A 12,248-nucleotide genomic window follows, 5' to 3' on the forward strand; every position below is an offset into this window, starting at 1 on the left:
GCTAATTAAGTCACACAGCTCTCACTAACAATGCTCAATCAAAATGCTTTGTACCCATCTTGTCTATAATTGCCTGATCAGGGAGGGGTGCAGTCAGATTAAGGATGGGGGGGGNGCACAACCAAGTCTATGACAGCTAATTGGTACACTAGAGATTTCTACATCAAGAAACCGATCAGATTAAAAATATAACGTCACTTCAGCTTGATTTAATATTGTAGAGATAAGAAAAAACCTTTCTGAAATAACAGCATTTTTGTCATATTTCTAATTTGTTCTCACCAAATAAAATGTTCCTGTTAGTACCTCTCTCGTAGGTGGTGTTATTTCTATTAACATACATATATACTCATATCTCTGTTGTAGGTGACATTAGACTTGTGACTTTTCTGCAAACAATTATGGTGAAGCTTTAATAAAGATATCACTGACAGACCGTCAACCAAAACTGAATAGTATTTTGAAGTATTTTTAGGCAGTGGATTAGATAGATTTTATCATGTCGAGAACATGTTGACAACAGAACATTCCTTTGTTGTTATGGAGACCATGTACCTGACTGGCAAGTAATCCTTGTTTTGTCGTCGCTGGCGCTCGTATTCTGGGATGGCATGCCAGTTAAACTGAAGGTTCCAATCAAAGCCCCCGATGCTGGTACTTTTGGCACTGCCGTATTGATATTTGAATGAGTCATCTTCAATGACATCGATGACGGGACAGACGACTATAGAATTGTTTGTTGCAATTCTGTCTAACAAGGGCTCCAACCATCCTACAGAGGTAAAGAGAAATGGTCAGTAGCGGTCACTTATTACATGGTCAGTAATAATAAAGCTATAAATTATAAATTTCTTATATTAATCAAGAAAAACAAGAGAACAGAGCCAGTTGTAATAGTGTTATTCTGATAAGTCGAACAAGTGCAGCATATATATATGACTGTATTTATGTAAGAGCGAGGGAATATAAAATGGGCCAGACTAGGTCTTTTTAAGACTTTGCCCTCGGAGACAACAGTCTATTTACTACCTAGATTTGGGTATCCCCTCGCCAAATGCAAATACAGTACTTGAATCAAAAGTTGGTCACAAGCACCACTGTTAAAGGTGAGGGAAAATGCAAATGACCCTACCAGGGTTCACACGTGTAACCTCCAAACCCTACCCTAGGCACAGTACGCTGTAGCTGACTGAGCTACCTGTAGTGGTAATTAACTTATACAGGGATTACCTGTAGGATATGATAATGATTACCATATATCAGAGATGAAAATTGGCTCACGGGCAAAATGGCGAAAATTTAGATTTTTGATCCTTTCTTTGGGAAAAATTTAAAGTTTACATTTCACCAAAATTATGAAAAAGGCTGAAATCAGCCAAAACACTGAAAATGTTCATCTATGTTATATAGACAAAACCTGTAAACAGGTGATGTCCTAGGTAAGATATCAAGATAACCTAATATCAAGCTTATCTATCATTTGATAACACTTAATTGCTTTCTTTTAAGGCTTCACAAACAGAATTACATAGTGTCCCACCTTCAGTGCATTCACAGTGTGAGTCCAGGTACGTCAGAACGTCTCCAGATGATGCAGAATATCCTAGCAACCGTGCTCGAATTAATCCTTCTCGCTTTTTAGTCCGTACTACTTTCACTTTGCCTAATTTTGCCATGTATGTTTCTAAAGGCTCTTTCAGATGATCTGTAAAAAAGAGAAAAAATCCATTAAAATTCATTACCAGAGCTATTAAACTTATACAAGCTGAACAAATGTAAGTGGATATACATGTCACCGAGTTAAAAGTTGGAAGTGTTTCTGTTAGTAGCACTTCCTCTTCATTGTAAGAAAATCTTCATGCTAATAGCCATGCATTAGATTATCATTCTGGTCGCTTGTTTTACTAAATCAGAACATTAAGATAATGCTGCAGCTTACAACACTCTAATTTTACAGGACCAACCTACACTTAAGGATTTGGAGACACTAAGGCTAAAACCTATGATGAAAATCTGTCCTTTACATCTATTCTAGGCTAGTATGCCTTTATACAGGAAGTCCTATATGACTTGGCTGTGTCTTTATACAGGAAGTCCTTTATGACTTGGCTGTGACTTTATACAGGAAGTCCTTTATGACTTGGCTGTGACTTTACACAGGAAGTCCTTTATGACTTGGCTGTGACTTTATACATGAAGTCCTATATGACTTGGCTGTGACTTTATACAGGAAGTCCTTTATGACTTTGCTGTGACTTTATACAGTAAGTCCTTTATGACTTGGCTGTGTCTTTATACAGGAAGTCCTTTATGACTTGGCTGTGACTTTATACAGGAAGTCCTTTATGACTTGGCTGTGACTTTATACAGGAAGTCTTTTATGCCTTGGCTGTGTCTTTGGCTGTGTCTTTATACAGGAAGTCTTTTATGACTTGTCTGTGTCTTTAAACAGGAAGTCCTTTATGCCTTGACTGTGACTTTACACAGGAAGTCCTTTGTGACTTGGCTGTGACTTTATACAGGAAGTCCTTTATGACTTGGCTGTGACTTTATACAGGAAGTCCTTCATGAATTGGCTGTGTCTTTATACAGGAAGTCCTTTATGACTTGGCAGTGACTTTATACAGGAAGTCTTTTATGACTTGGCTGTGACTTTATACAGGAAGTCTTTTATGCCTTGGCTGTGTCTTTATACAGGAAGTCCTTTATGACTTGGCTGTGACTTTATACAGGAAGTCTTTTATGACTTGGCTGTGACTTTACACAGGAAGTCTTTTATGACTTGGCTGTGACTTTAACCATGAAGTCCTTTATGACTTGGCTGTGACTTTATACAGGAAGTCCTTTATGACTTGGCTTTGTCTTTATACAGGAAGTCCTTTATGACTTGGCTGGGACTTTATACAGGAAGTCCTTTATGACTTGGCTATGACTTTATACAGGAAGTCCTTTATGACTTGGCTGTGACTTTATACAGGAAGTCTTTTATGACTTAGCTGTGTCTTTATACAGAAAGTCTTTTATGACTTGGCTGTGACTTTATACAGGAAGTCCTATATGACTTGGCTATGACTTTATACAGGAAGTCCTTTATGACTTGGCTGTGACTTTACACAGGAAGTCCTTTATGACTTGGCTGTGACTTTATACAGGAAGTCTTTTATGACTTGACTGTGACTTTATACATGAAGTCCTTTATGACTTTGCTGTGACTTTATACAGGAAGTCCTTTATGACTTGGCTGTGACTTTATACAGGATGTCCTTTATCACTTGTCTGTGACTTTATACATGAAGTCCTTTATGACTTGGCTGTGACTTTACACAGGAAGTCCTTTATGACTTGGCCGTGACTTTATACAGGAAGTCTTTTATGACTTGACTGTGACTTTATACATGAAGTCTTTTATGACTTGGCTGTGACTTTACACAGGAAGTCCTTTATGACTTGGCTGTGGCTTTATACAGGATGTCCTTTATCACTTGTCTGTGACTTTATACATGAAGTCCTTTATGACTTGGCTGTGACTTTATAAAGGAAGTCCTTTATGACTTGGCTGTGACTTTACACAGGAAGTCCTTTATGACTTGGCTGTGACTTTATACAGGAAGTCCTTTATGACTTGGCTGTGACTTTATACATGGTTTAAGTTTGTAAACCTACATTGATCCTATCATTTTACCACATCAACTGAGATTGAGATATAAAGATGGCTTATAAGGCTTGTTCTTCATTCCTCACCAAGCTGAGCTCTACAACCCAGGGATACAATAAAAACAATTCCTCCCGGGAGTTCAACGGCTATATGCAACAAATCAAGATAGTTTTATTCACCAATTTGTGTTGGGGACCAGCAAGGGGAAGAAAAGACAAAACTCATCAAGTTTTCCAGATTTTATGCGGCAATGTAAGATTATTGTAAACATGCAGTGGATATTGATATATTAATAGTGATTAATTTGAAAGCCAATTTATTTTACCTCTGTGACCACTCTTCCACAAAACCTTTTCGATTTAAACAATTACATAAAAATTTGATGCTACAAAGATGTTTGTGTTCTCAAAAAAAAAGTATCTGAATTCTTAACTAGTAACGAGTTTGCCAAAGAAGGGATCAACATTCAGGCGCCATGGTGACACAAGTGTTCCCATGGTTACAGTATGTTTTTCTCATCACAACATGCTAGCGATATCTGTTACATTTATTTGGTGAATATCAAAACTGCTTGAAAAATGTTTATTGAAGTTTTGGACTAATGATTTCAAAATCATGTTTGCAAAAATACATTTATCATATATGAATTTACCAAACTGTCTATAGAGACTACCTCTGAAGACAGGACCACTTAACACAGCTATGGGCTCTCCCCCGATACTAGATTCTGACTGCATGCAGGCTTGCTACTTTTCACATAAAATTTGGATTGAAAGTTTGATTACTTGTGTCTGTTCTCTGTTGTAATATGGTGTGTGTGTTTGTGTGATGTTTTTCACATATCCTGTATACCGCTGAATATTTTGTGATACTCCCTGTGGAGTATAATTACTAAATAAAGGAATGATGATCTCAATGTATTTCCCTCCTTCACCATAAGCTATGGGCTAGCTTTAAAATTTCTTCAATCTCATACAAATATATATTAGTTCAGAAAAAAATGCTATATTCCTGCATGAATGTAACATAGGCTTGATAATCAGTGTCACTAGAGAGTTTAGCAGGAATACAGCTTCTTTGATCTTTAGTTTGAGAACAAGCATATGAATAACACAGAGGAAGTGAAACACACAGATTACAGGACAGGGAACCAAAAGTAGCCAGGTTATTATTGAGATTGAGATATTCAAAGGGAAGGCTTACAACATCCATCACAGCCGATCTACAGGGAGTTTCCTATCAGGAACGTATTTTCATTTAAGTTTATTGGAAATGCAATCTCTGCTTCATGATAGTCAGTACAGAATGGTTAAGGTTTTATTAGACATAGAATATATGTAGGCAAATCATCTGAGGGCATGCTGGTGTTTGAAGGATCAGTAGAATGTCAGTGTGATGTCTTTCTACCCGTACTCAAACCTTCGCATACAATTCCGAAATCTTCAATAAGAATATTTGATTTCTTTTTTCAGAATTTAGAAAATTACTACACCAGACTAAAAGTGAAAAACAATTTTGAATAAAGATTTATCTATCTTTTTTTTAAGATAAATACCCACAGAATACTAGCCATATTTTCGCTGATAAAATGTCATAAATCTCTACAAATATTTGATTTCATAGAAAATCACTCTTAACAAGCTTGAAATAAATGACTTTTGAGAAAGTTCTCTCAATAACAAATTCTTTCCAATAAAAAAACACTGCAACATTAACATCTCCCAGCCAGCTCCTGTTGTTTGTCACCGAGACAGGAGCACTGTGATTAAGATAAGACATGGGAGGTCACATGACGCTTTCTCTCTTGTGGCATAATCTGCAAAACAGCATATGGTTGTCTCCCCTGGGTGGTGGATGTAAACCGTTTAAAATGGCGCTCCTTCATCTTATCTCCCCCAGTAAATGAAATTCTGTCCAAGCCCCATCCATCAGGAGCTGACAAAGCAGTCTACAATTCTCCACAATTGATGGCTCACATTAACCCGGTGCCTCCTCGGCAGATCTTGTCTTAGTGATACATAAACTATCACCCGAAATCTGACCAAACCCACAAACCTCATCTGCCTTTTTTATTGACTTCATCTTTCATATTTGATTTTCATCACATCTATTTTATTTAGATAACTGTCACATATCTTATATGCTCAGATAAGTTGTTTTTTTTTCTGTCTGTGAAATGTTACTTAAATAATATTTATGATTTGTTCATTTTTTTGTTAATTTTCATCTTCTTACAAAAATAGCAATTTTGAAACTTATATTATGAAGTTTGATTGCTGCTTTTTAAATACAATATTAATGTGGATAAAACTGTTGAAGGTTTTTTAGAAAGTTTATTCAAATTATACTGACCCATATCTGAGAAGTCATCTACGAGGACAACTTCTCGGAGTAAATGAGGCGGAGATCGGTCAATAATACTGTGAACGGTTCTGAGCAGGACTGTCCAAGCCTCGTTATGGAAACACACCACAACACTGGTATCTGGCAGCTTCTCCTGGTACTGAAGGGATTTACATCTAAAAAGATAACGTACAGGAAATAATCAACAAGATCTTTTGTTTGTGTTGATAACAAAGCTTGGTAAAATGCTTGTCATCTTTGTAAGATGCCTTTTTAAGATTAAAGTTACTTTCCTTTTTTTTTTTTTTTTTTTAAACTTTTTTTTTTTTTTTTTTTAAACATTTTTTTTTTTATTAATTTACCTGTCAATGAAAGTGAGAAGGTTGTTGGTTTGCCCACACTTACAGTATACCACACTGTATATGTTAACTGAATCATGATGTTTTATTACAGAATTCATGGCATATGTAAATTTTACAAAAGTATTAAGGATGCCGGTACCACTGCCAAAACCTGTAACTGAGCATTGGAAACAGTCCTTTCAGGCGTGACTAAAGCTTTCAGGCGTGACTAAAGCTTTCAGGCATGACTAAAGCTTTCAGGCATGACTAAAGCTTTCAGGCGTGACTAAAGCTTTCAGGCGTGACTAAAGCTTTCAGGCGTGACTAAAGCTTTCAGGCGTGACTAAAGCTTTCAGGCGTGACTAAAGCTTTCAGGCGTGACTAAAGCTTTCAGGCGTGACTAAAGCTTTCAGGCGTGACTAAAGCTTTCAGGCGTGACTAAAGCTTTCAGGCGTGACTAAAGCTTTCAGGCGTGACTAAAGCTTTCAGGCGTGACTAAAGCTTTCAGGCGTGACTAAAGCTTTCAGGCGTGACTAAAGCTTTCAGGCGTGACTAAAGCTTTCAGGCGTGACTAAAGCTTTCAGGCGTGACTAAAGCTTTCAGGCGTGACTAAAGCTTTCAGGCGTGACTAAAGCTTTCAGGCGTGACTAAAGCTTTCAGGCGTGACTAAAGCTTTCAGGCGTGACTAAAGCTTTCAGGCGTGACTAAAGCTTTCAGGCGTGACTAAAGCTTTCAGGCGTGACTAAAGCTTTCAGGCGTGACTAAAGCTTTCAGGCGTGACTAAAGCTTTCAGGCGTGACTAAAGCTTTCAGGCGTGACTAAAGCTTTCAGGCGTGACTAAAGCTTTCAGGCGTGACTAAAGCTTTCAGGCGTGACTAAAGCTTTCAGGCGTGACTAAAGCTTTCAGGCGTGACTAAAGCTTTCAGGCGTGACTAAAGCTTTCAGGCGTGACTAAAGCTTTCAGGCATGACTAAAGCTTTCAGGCATGACTAAAGCTTTCAGGCGTGACTAAAGCTTTCAGGTGTTACTAAAGCTTTCAGGCATGACTAAAGCTTTCAGGCGTGACTAAAGCTTTCAGGCGTGACTAAAGCTTTGATAAACCATTTATGAAAAGTTCCATTACTTGAAGGTCTTTTATGAGAAATTTCAATGGTGAAAAGAACAAAATATAATCATTGATGAGGTAGTAGTAAAACCAGTTCTTAAACAATGATGGTATGTGTCTAGTAAACCTAAAACCAGTTCTTATACAATGATGGTATGTGTCTAGTAAACCTAAAACAAGCTCTCATACAATGATAGTATGTGTCTTGTAAACCTAAAACAAGCTCTCATACAATGATGGTATGTGTCTAGTGGACCTAAAACAAGCTCTCATACAATGATGGTACGTGTCTTGTGGACCTAAAACAAGTTCTCATACAATGATGGTATGTGTCTATATATATAATTAAGTAAACCTAAAACAAGCTCTCATACAATGATAGTATGTGTCTTGTAAATCTAAAACAAGCTCTCATACAATGATAGTACGTGTCTTGTAAATCTAAAACAAGTTCTCATACAATGATGGTATGTGTCTATATATATAATTAAGTAAACCTTAAACAAGCTCTCATACAATGATAGTACATGTCTTGTAAATCTAAAACAAGCTCTCATACAATGATAGTACGTGTCTTGTAAATCTAAAACAAGTTCTCATACAATGATGGTATGTGTCTAGTGGACCTAAAACAAGCTCTCATACAATGATGGTATGTTTCTTGTAAACCTAAAACAAGCTCTCATACAATGATGGTATGTGTCTTGTAAACCTAAAACAAGCTCTCATACAATGATGGTATGTGTCTTGTAAACCTAAAACAAGCTCTCATACAATGATGGTATGTGTCTTGTAAACCTAAAACAAGCTCTCATACAATGATGGTATGTGTCTTGTAAACCTAAAACAAGCTCTCATACAATGATGGTATGAGTCTAGTAAACCTAAAACAAGCTCTCATACAATGATGGTATGTGTCTTGTAAACCTAAAACAAGCTCTCATACAATGATAGTATGTGTCTAGTGGACCTAAAACAAGCTCTCATACAATGATGGTATGTGTCTAGTAAACCTAAAACAAGCTCTCATACAATGATGGTATGTGTCTTGTAAACCTAAAACAAGCTCTCATACAATGATGGTATGTGTCTTGTAAACCTAAAACAAGCTCTCATACAATGATGGTATGTGTCTTGTAAACCTAAAACAAGCTCTCATACAATGATGGTATGTGTCTTGTAAACCTAAAACAAGCTCTCATACAATGATGGTATGTGTCTTGTAAACCTAAAACAAGCTCTCATACAATGATGGTATGTGTCTTGTAAACCTAAAACAAGCTCTCATACAATGATGGTATGTGTCTTGTAAACCTAAAACAAGCTCTCATACAATGAGTGTATGAGTCTAGTAAACCTAAAACAAGCTCTCATACAATGATAGTATGTGTCTAGTGGACCTAAAACAAGCTCTAATACAATGATGGTATGTGTCTTGTAAACCTAAAATAAGCTCTCATACAATGAGTGTATGAGTCTAGTAAACCTAAAACAAGCTCTCATACAATGATAGTATGTGTCTAGTGGACCTAAAACAAGCTCTCATACAATGATGGAATGTGTCTTGTAAACCTAAAACAAGCTCTCATACAATGAAGGTATGTGTCTTGTAAACCTAAAACAAGCTCTCATACAATGAAGGTATGTGTCTTGTAAACCTAAAACAAGCTCTCATACAATGATGGCATGTGTCTTGTAAACCTAAAACAAGCTCTCATACAATGATGGTAAGTGTCTAGTGGACCTAAAACAAGCTCTCATACAATGATGGTATGCGTCTTGTAAACCTAAAACAAGCTCTCATACAATGAAGGTATGTGTCTTGTAAACCTAAAACAAGCTCTCATACAATGAGGGTATGAGTCTAGTAAACCTAAAACAAGCTCTCATACAATGATAGTATGTGTCTAGTGGACCTAAAACAAGCTCTCATACAATGATGGAATGTGTCTTGTAAACCTAAAACAAGCTCTCATACAATGAAGGTATGTGTCTTGTAAACCTAAAACAAGCTCTCATACAATGATGGCATGTGTCTTGTAAACCTAAAACAAGCTCTCATACAATGATGGTATGAGTCTAGTAAACCTAAAACAAGCTCTCATACAATGATAGTATGTGTCTAGTGGACCTAAAACAAGCTCTAATACAATGATGGTATGTGTCTTGTAAACCTAAAACAAGCTCTCATACAATGAAGGTATGTGTCTTGTAAACCTAAAACAAGCTCTCATACAATGATAGTATGTGTCTAGTGGACCTAAAACAAGCTCTCATACAATGATGGAATGTGTCTTGTAAACCTAAAACAAGCTCTCATACAATGATGGTACGTGTCTTGTTAACCTAAAACAAGCTCTCATACAATGATGGTACGTGTCTAGTGGACGTAAAACAAGTTCTCATACAATGATGGTACGTGTCTTGTTAACCTAAAACAAGCTCTCATACAATGATGGTACGTGTCTTGTAAACCTAAAACAAGCTCTCATACAATGAGTGTATGAGTCTAGTAAACCTAAAACAAGCTCTCATACAATGATGGCATGTGTCTTGTAAACCTAAAACAAGCTCTCATACAATGATAGTATGTGTCTAGTGGACCTAAAACAAGCTCTCATACAATGATGGTATGAGTCTAGTAAACCTAAAACAAGCTCTCATACAATGATGGCATGTGTCTTGTAAACCTAAAACAAGCTCTCATACAATGAGGGTATGAGTCTAGTAAACCTAAAACAAGCTCTCATACAATGATGGTATGTGTCTTGTAAACCTAAAACAAGTTCTCATACAATGATGGTATGTGTCTTGTAAACCTAGCTATAACAAGCTCTCATATAACGGATGCTTCTTATTTCTCAGTAAATTTACTACAGCTCAGTCACACTCCAATATCTGCTAGTGAGAGAAAAAATGCAGTGATCAATTTTCTTGACATTGTAAAATATTTGAAAAATAAACTCTGATTATGTCCATCGTTAAGTACCGAAGTGGTCACAGAAGCTGCAAATAGCAGCAGATACATCTGAAATCCACCGAAGTGTTTCCATGACGATTTGAATCTGGCTTTTCCCAAGACCACACTCTGTAACATGGAAAACGCCTCATAGCTGCGCCGGTCTATTGAGAATTACGAGACTTAAGCTTGTGACAAGAATAAACTGCCCCTCGAGTGTTTACTATCCAGCGATTAATGATCTATCAACACAAAATCATCGCTAACACCCTTGGTTAACTTTTCTTAGTAAAATGATCGCCAAAAACATCTGATTTGAGAAATAACTAAAAAGCACTCCATATATGATTGGAGAAGTTTGAGATTTGGAGTAAAAACTGCTGGGTTTCATTTACAGCGAGACACTGCAGCCGTTCGATGGTGATTGTTTGTAGCCTACGTGATATTGAAGGTTTACCGTAACATTTCACAGGATGACATAAGACAACTGTACGAAGGACTAACAATGTCTTAGAGGGGCTTTATGGGAAGCCAAGGTACCTTAATCAAGAAAAACCTCATCAACAACCTGACCTGCTTATAATTACACTTTAAAACCCAGTTATTACTGCTTCTGTAGAGGAATTGTCATTTTATCAATTTCTGTTGGAGATTACTTGGAAAATCCTTGTGTATCTATTACCTTTCTTTTTTTCATTTTTTATTCCTTTTTTTCTAACTTCAGCTTAAAGACTGATGATCCTAATGCAGATTTATATCAATTTACATCTTCAGACCACGCTATAAAGACCTCTTAGCTCATATCACCATGGTTCAAGAAATTATTTTCTATATTAAACAATGAAATGATTATATATAAGTATCTTACATGAGTTTCCATTTCATATGAGATTTATGAAAAGAGTCTAAATTTGTGACAAGTTTCATAAATTTCATATGAAATAAAAACGAATTCCTTTTTATCACATAATCAAGATTTGTGGCATTTATTGGTGTAAAACAATTTTCATGAAACTCTTGAAATGTAAAAAGCCGCCCTTTTGACACCAGTGTGTGAGTCTGTGACGTCATGTACTTGTCCTAGGCGTGACGTCACAATTGAAACAATTGAAATTTACAACCAATCACTGGGCTGATAGGTCATATTACATGGGTTAATATTCAGTGGATAACACAATACATGGTCCCTAAGGATTCACTCTTCATCGTTTCACCAGCTGTGACGTTCATAGAACTGGAGATGTTGGTAGCTAGGTTTATCCCTTTGACAATATGTTAAGGTCTACAATGAAGACTATTGACAACAGTTTGTGGTAATTGTCAGAAAGCTAACTAATACTTCACTTGGACATCTTGCTAAATCAGGAGATTTAGAGGTGACCCCTGGGAATACAGTGACGTGGGGAAAACGATTTGCACTGTTAATCATCCTGACCAATTAACAGTTCTAATGATCGTAACCAGACGGAAACACTGAAGAAGGTCACGTACAAATTCCAAAGCTGCTTGCCCTCACATCCACGGAGATCATTCTTTCCTGTATAGAAGGGAATCTTCTTTGTTGCCTGAGATTATGGGTTGCATTGCCCATGGTTAACTCCCTAATTCTCCATTAAATCTCCCAGAAGACTCAATTTGTTTTTTATTGATCTGTGTAGACACTGGTGAATTTTGGACGGGTGAACAGGTTATCACAAACAATGACATGACAGATAGTCAGATTTCAGGGAAGTCAATCCTGTCACATACACTCAACACAGGATGGGAAGGGAGGGGGGAGAGGAGGGAGGACAGCATACAAGATGAAGGGAGGGAGAGGGGAAAAGAGTTGAGGTGTGAGTGAGG

The 12,248-nt window shown here is 36.9% G+C and overlaps 1 protein-coding gene across 6 annotated transcripts in view; it reads right to left on the reverse strand.

The window, feature by feature from the left end:
* LOC110449732 (polypeptide N-acetylgalactosaminyltransferase 5-like) overlaps positions 1-12,248 on the reverse strand; it is a 211,184-nt gene that overhangs the window by 39,694 nt on the left and 159,242 nt on the right. For all 6 annotated transcript variants that reach the window (XM_021496784.1, XM_021496787.1, XM_021496786.1 and 3 more), the window contains 3 exons: positions 6,008-6,174; positions 1,541-1,705; positions 556-772 (listed from right to left, as the gene is read on the reverse strand). In XM_021496784.1, coding sequence (XP_021352459.1) covers positions 556-772; positions 1,541-1,705; positions 6,008-6,174 — 549 coding nt within the window. The remainder of the gene's footprint in view (positions 1-555; positions 773-1,540; positions 1,706-6,007; positions 6,175-12,248) is intronic.

Source organism: Mizuhopecten yessoensis, unplaced genomic scaffold (genome assembly GCF_002113885.1).
Source record: "Mizuhopecten yessoensis strain PY_sf001 unplaced genomic scaffold, ASM211388v2 scaffold4805, whole genome shotgun sequence".
NCBI lineage: Eukaryota > Metazoa > Mollusca > Bivalvia > Pectinida > Pectinidae > Mizuhopecten > Mizuhopecten yessoensis.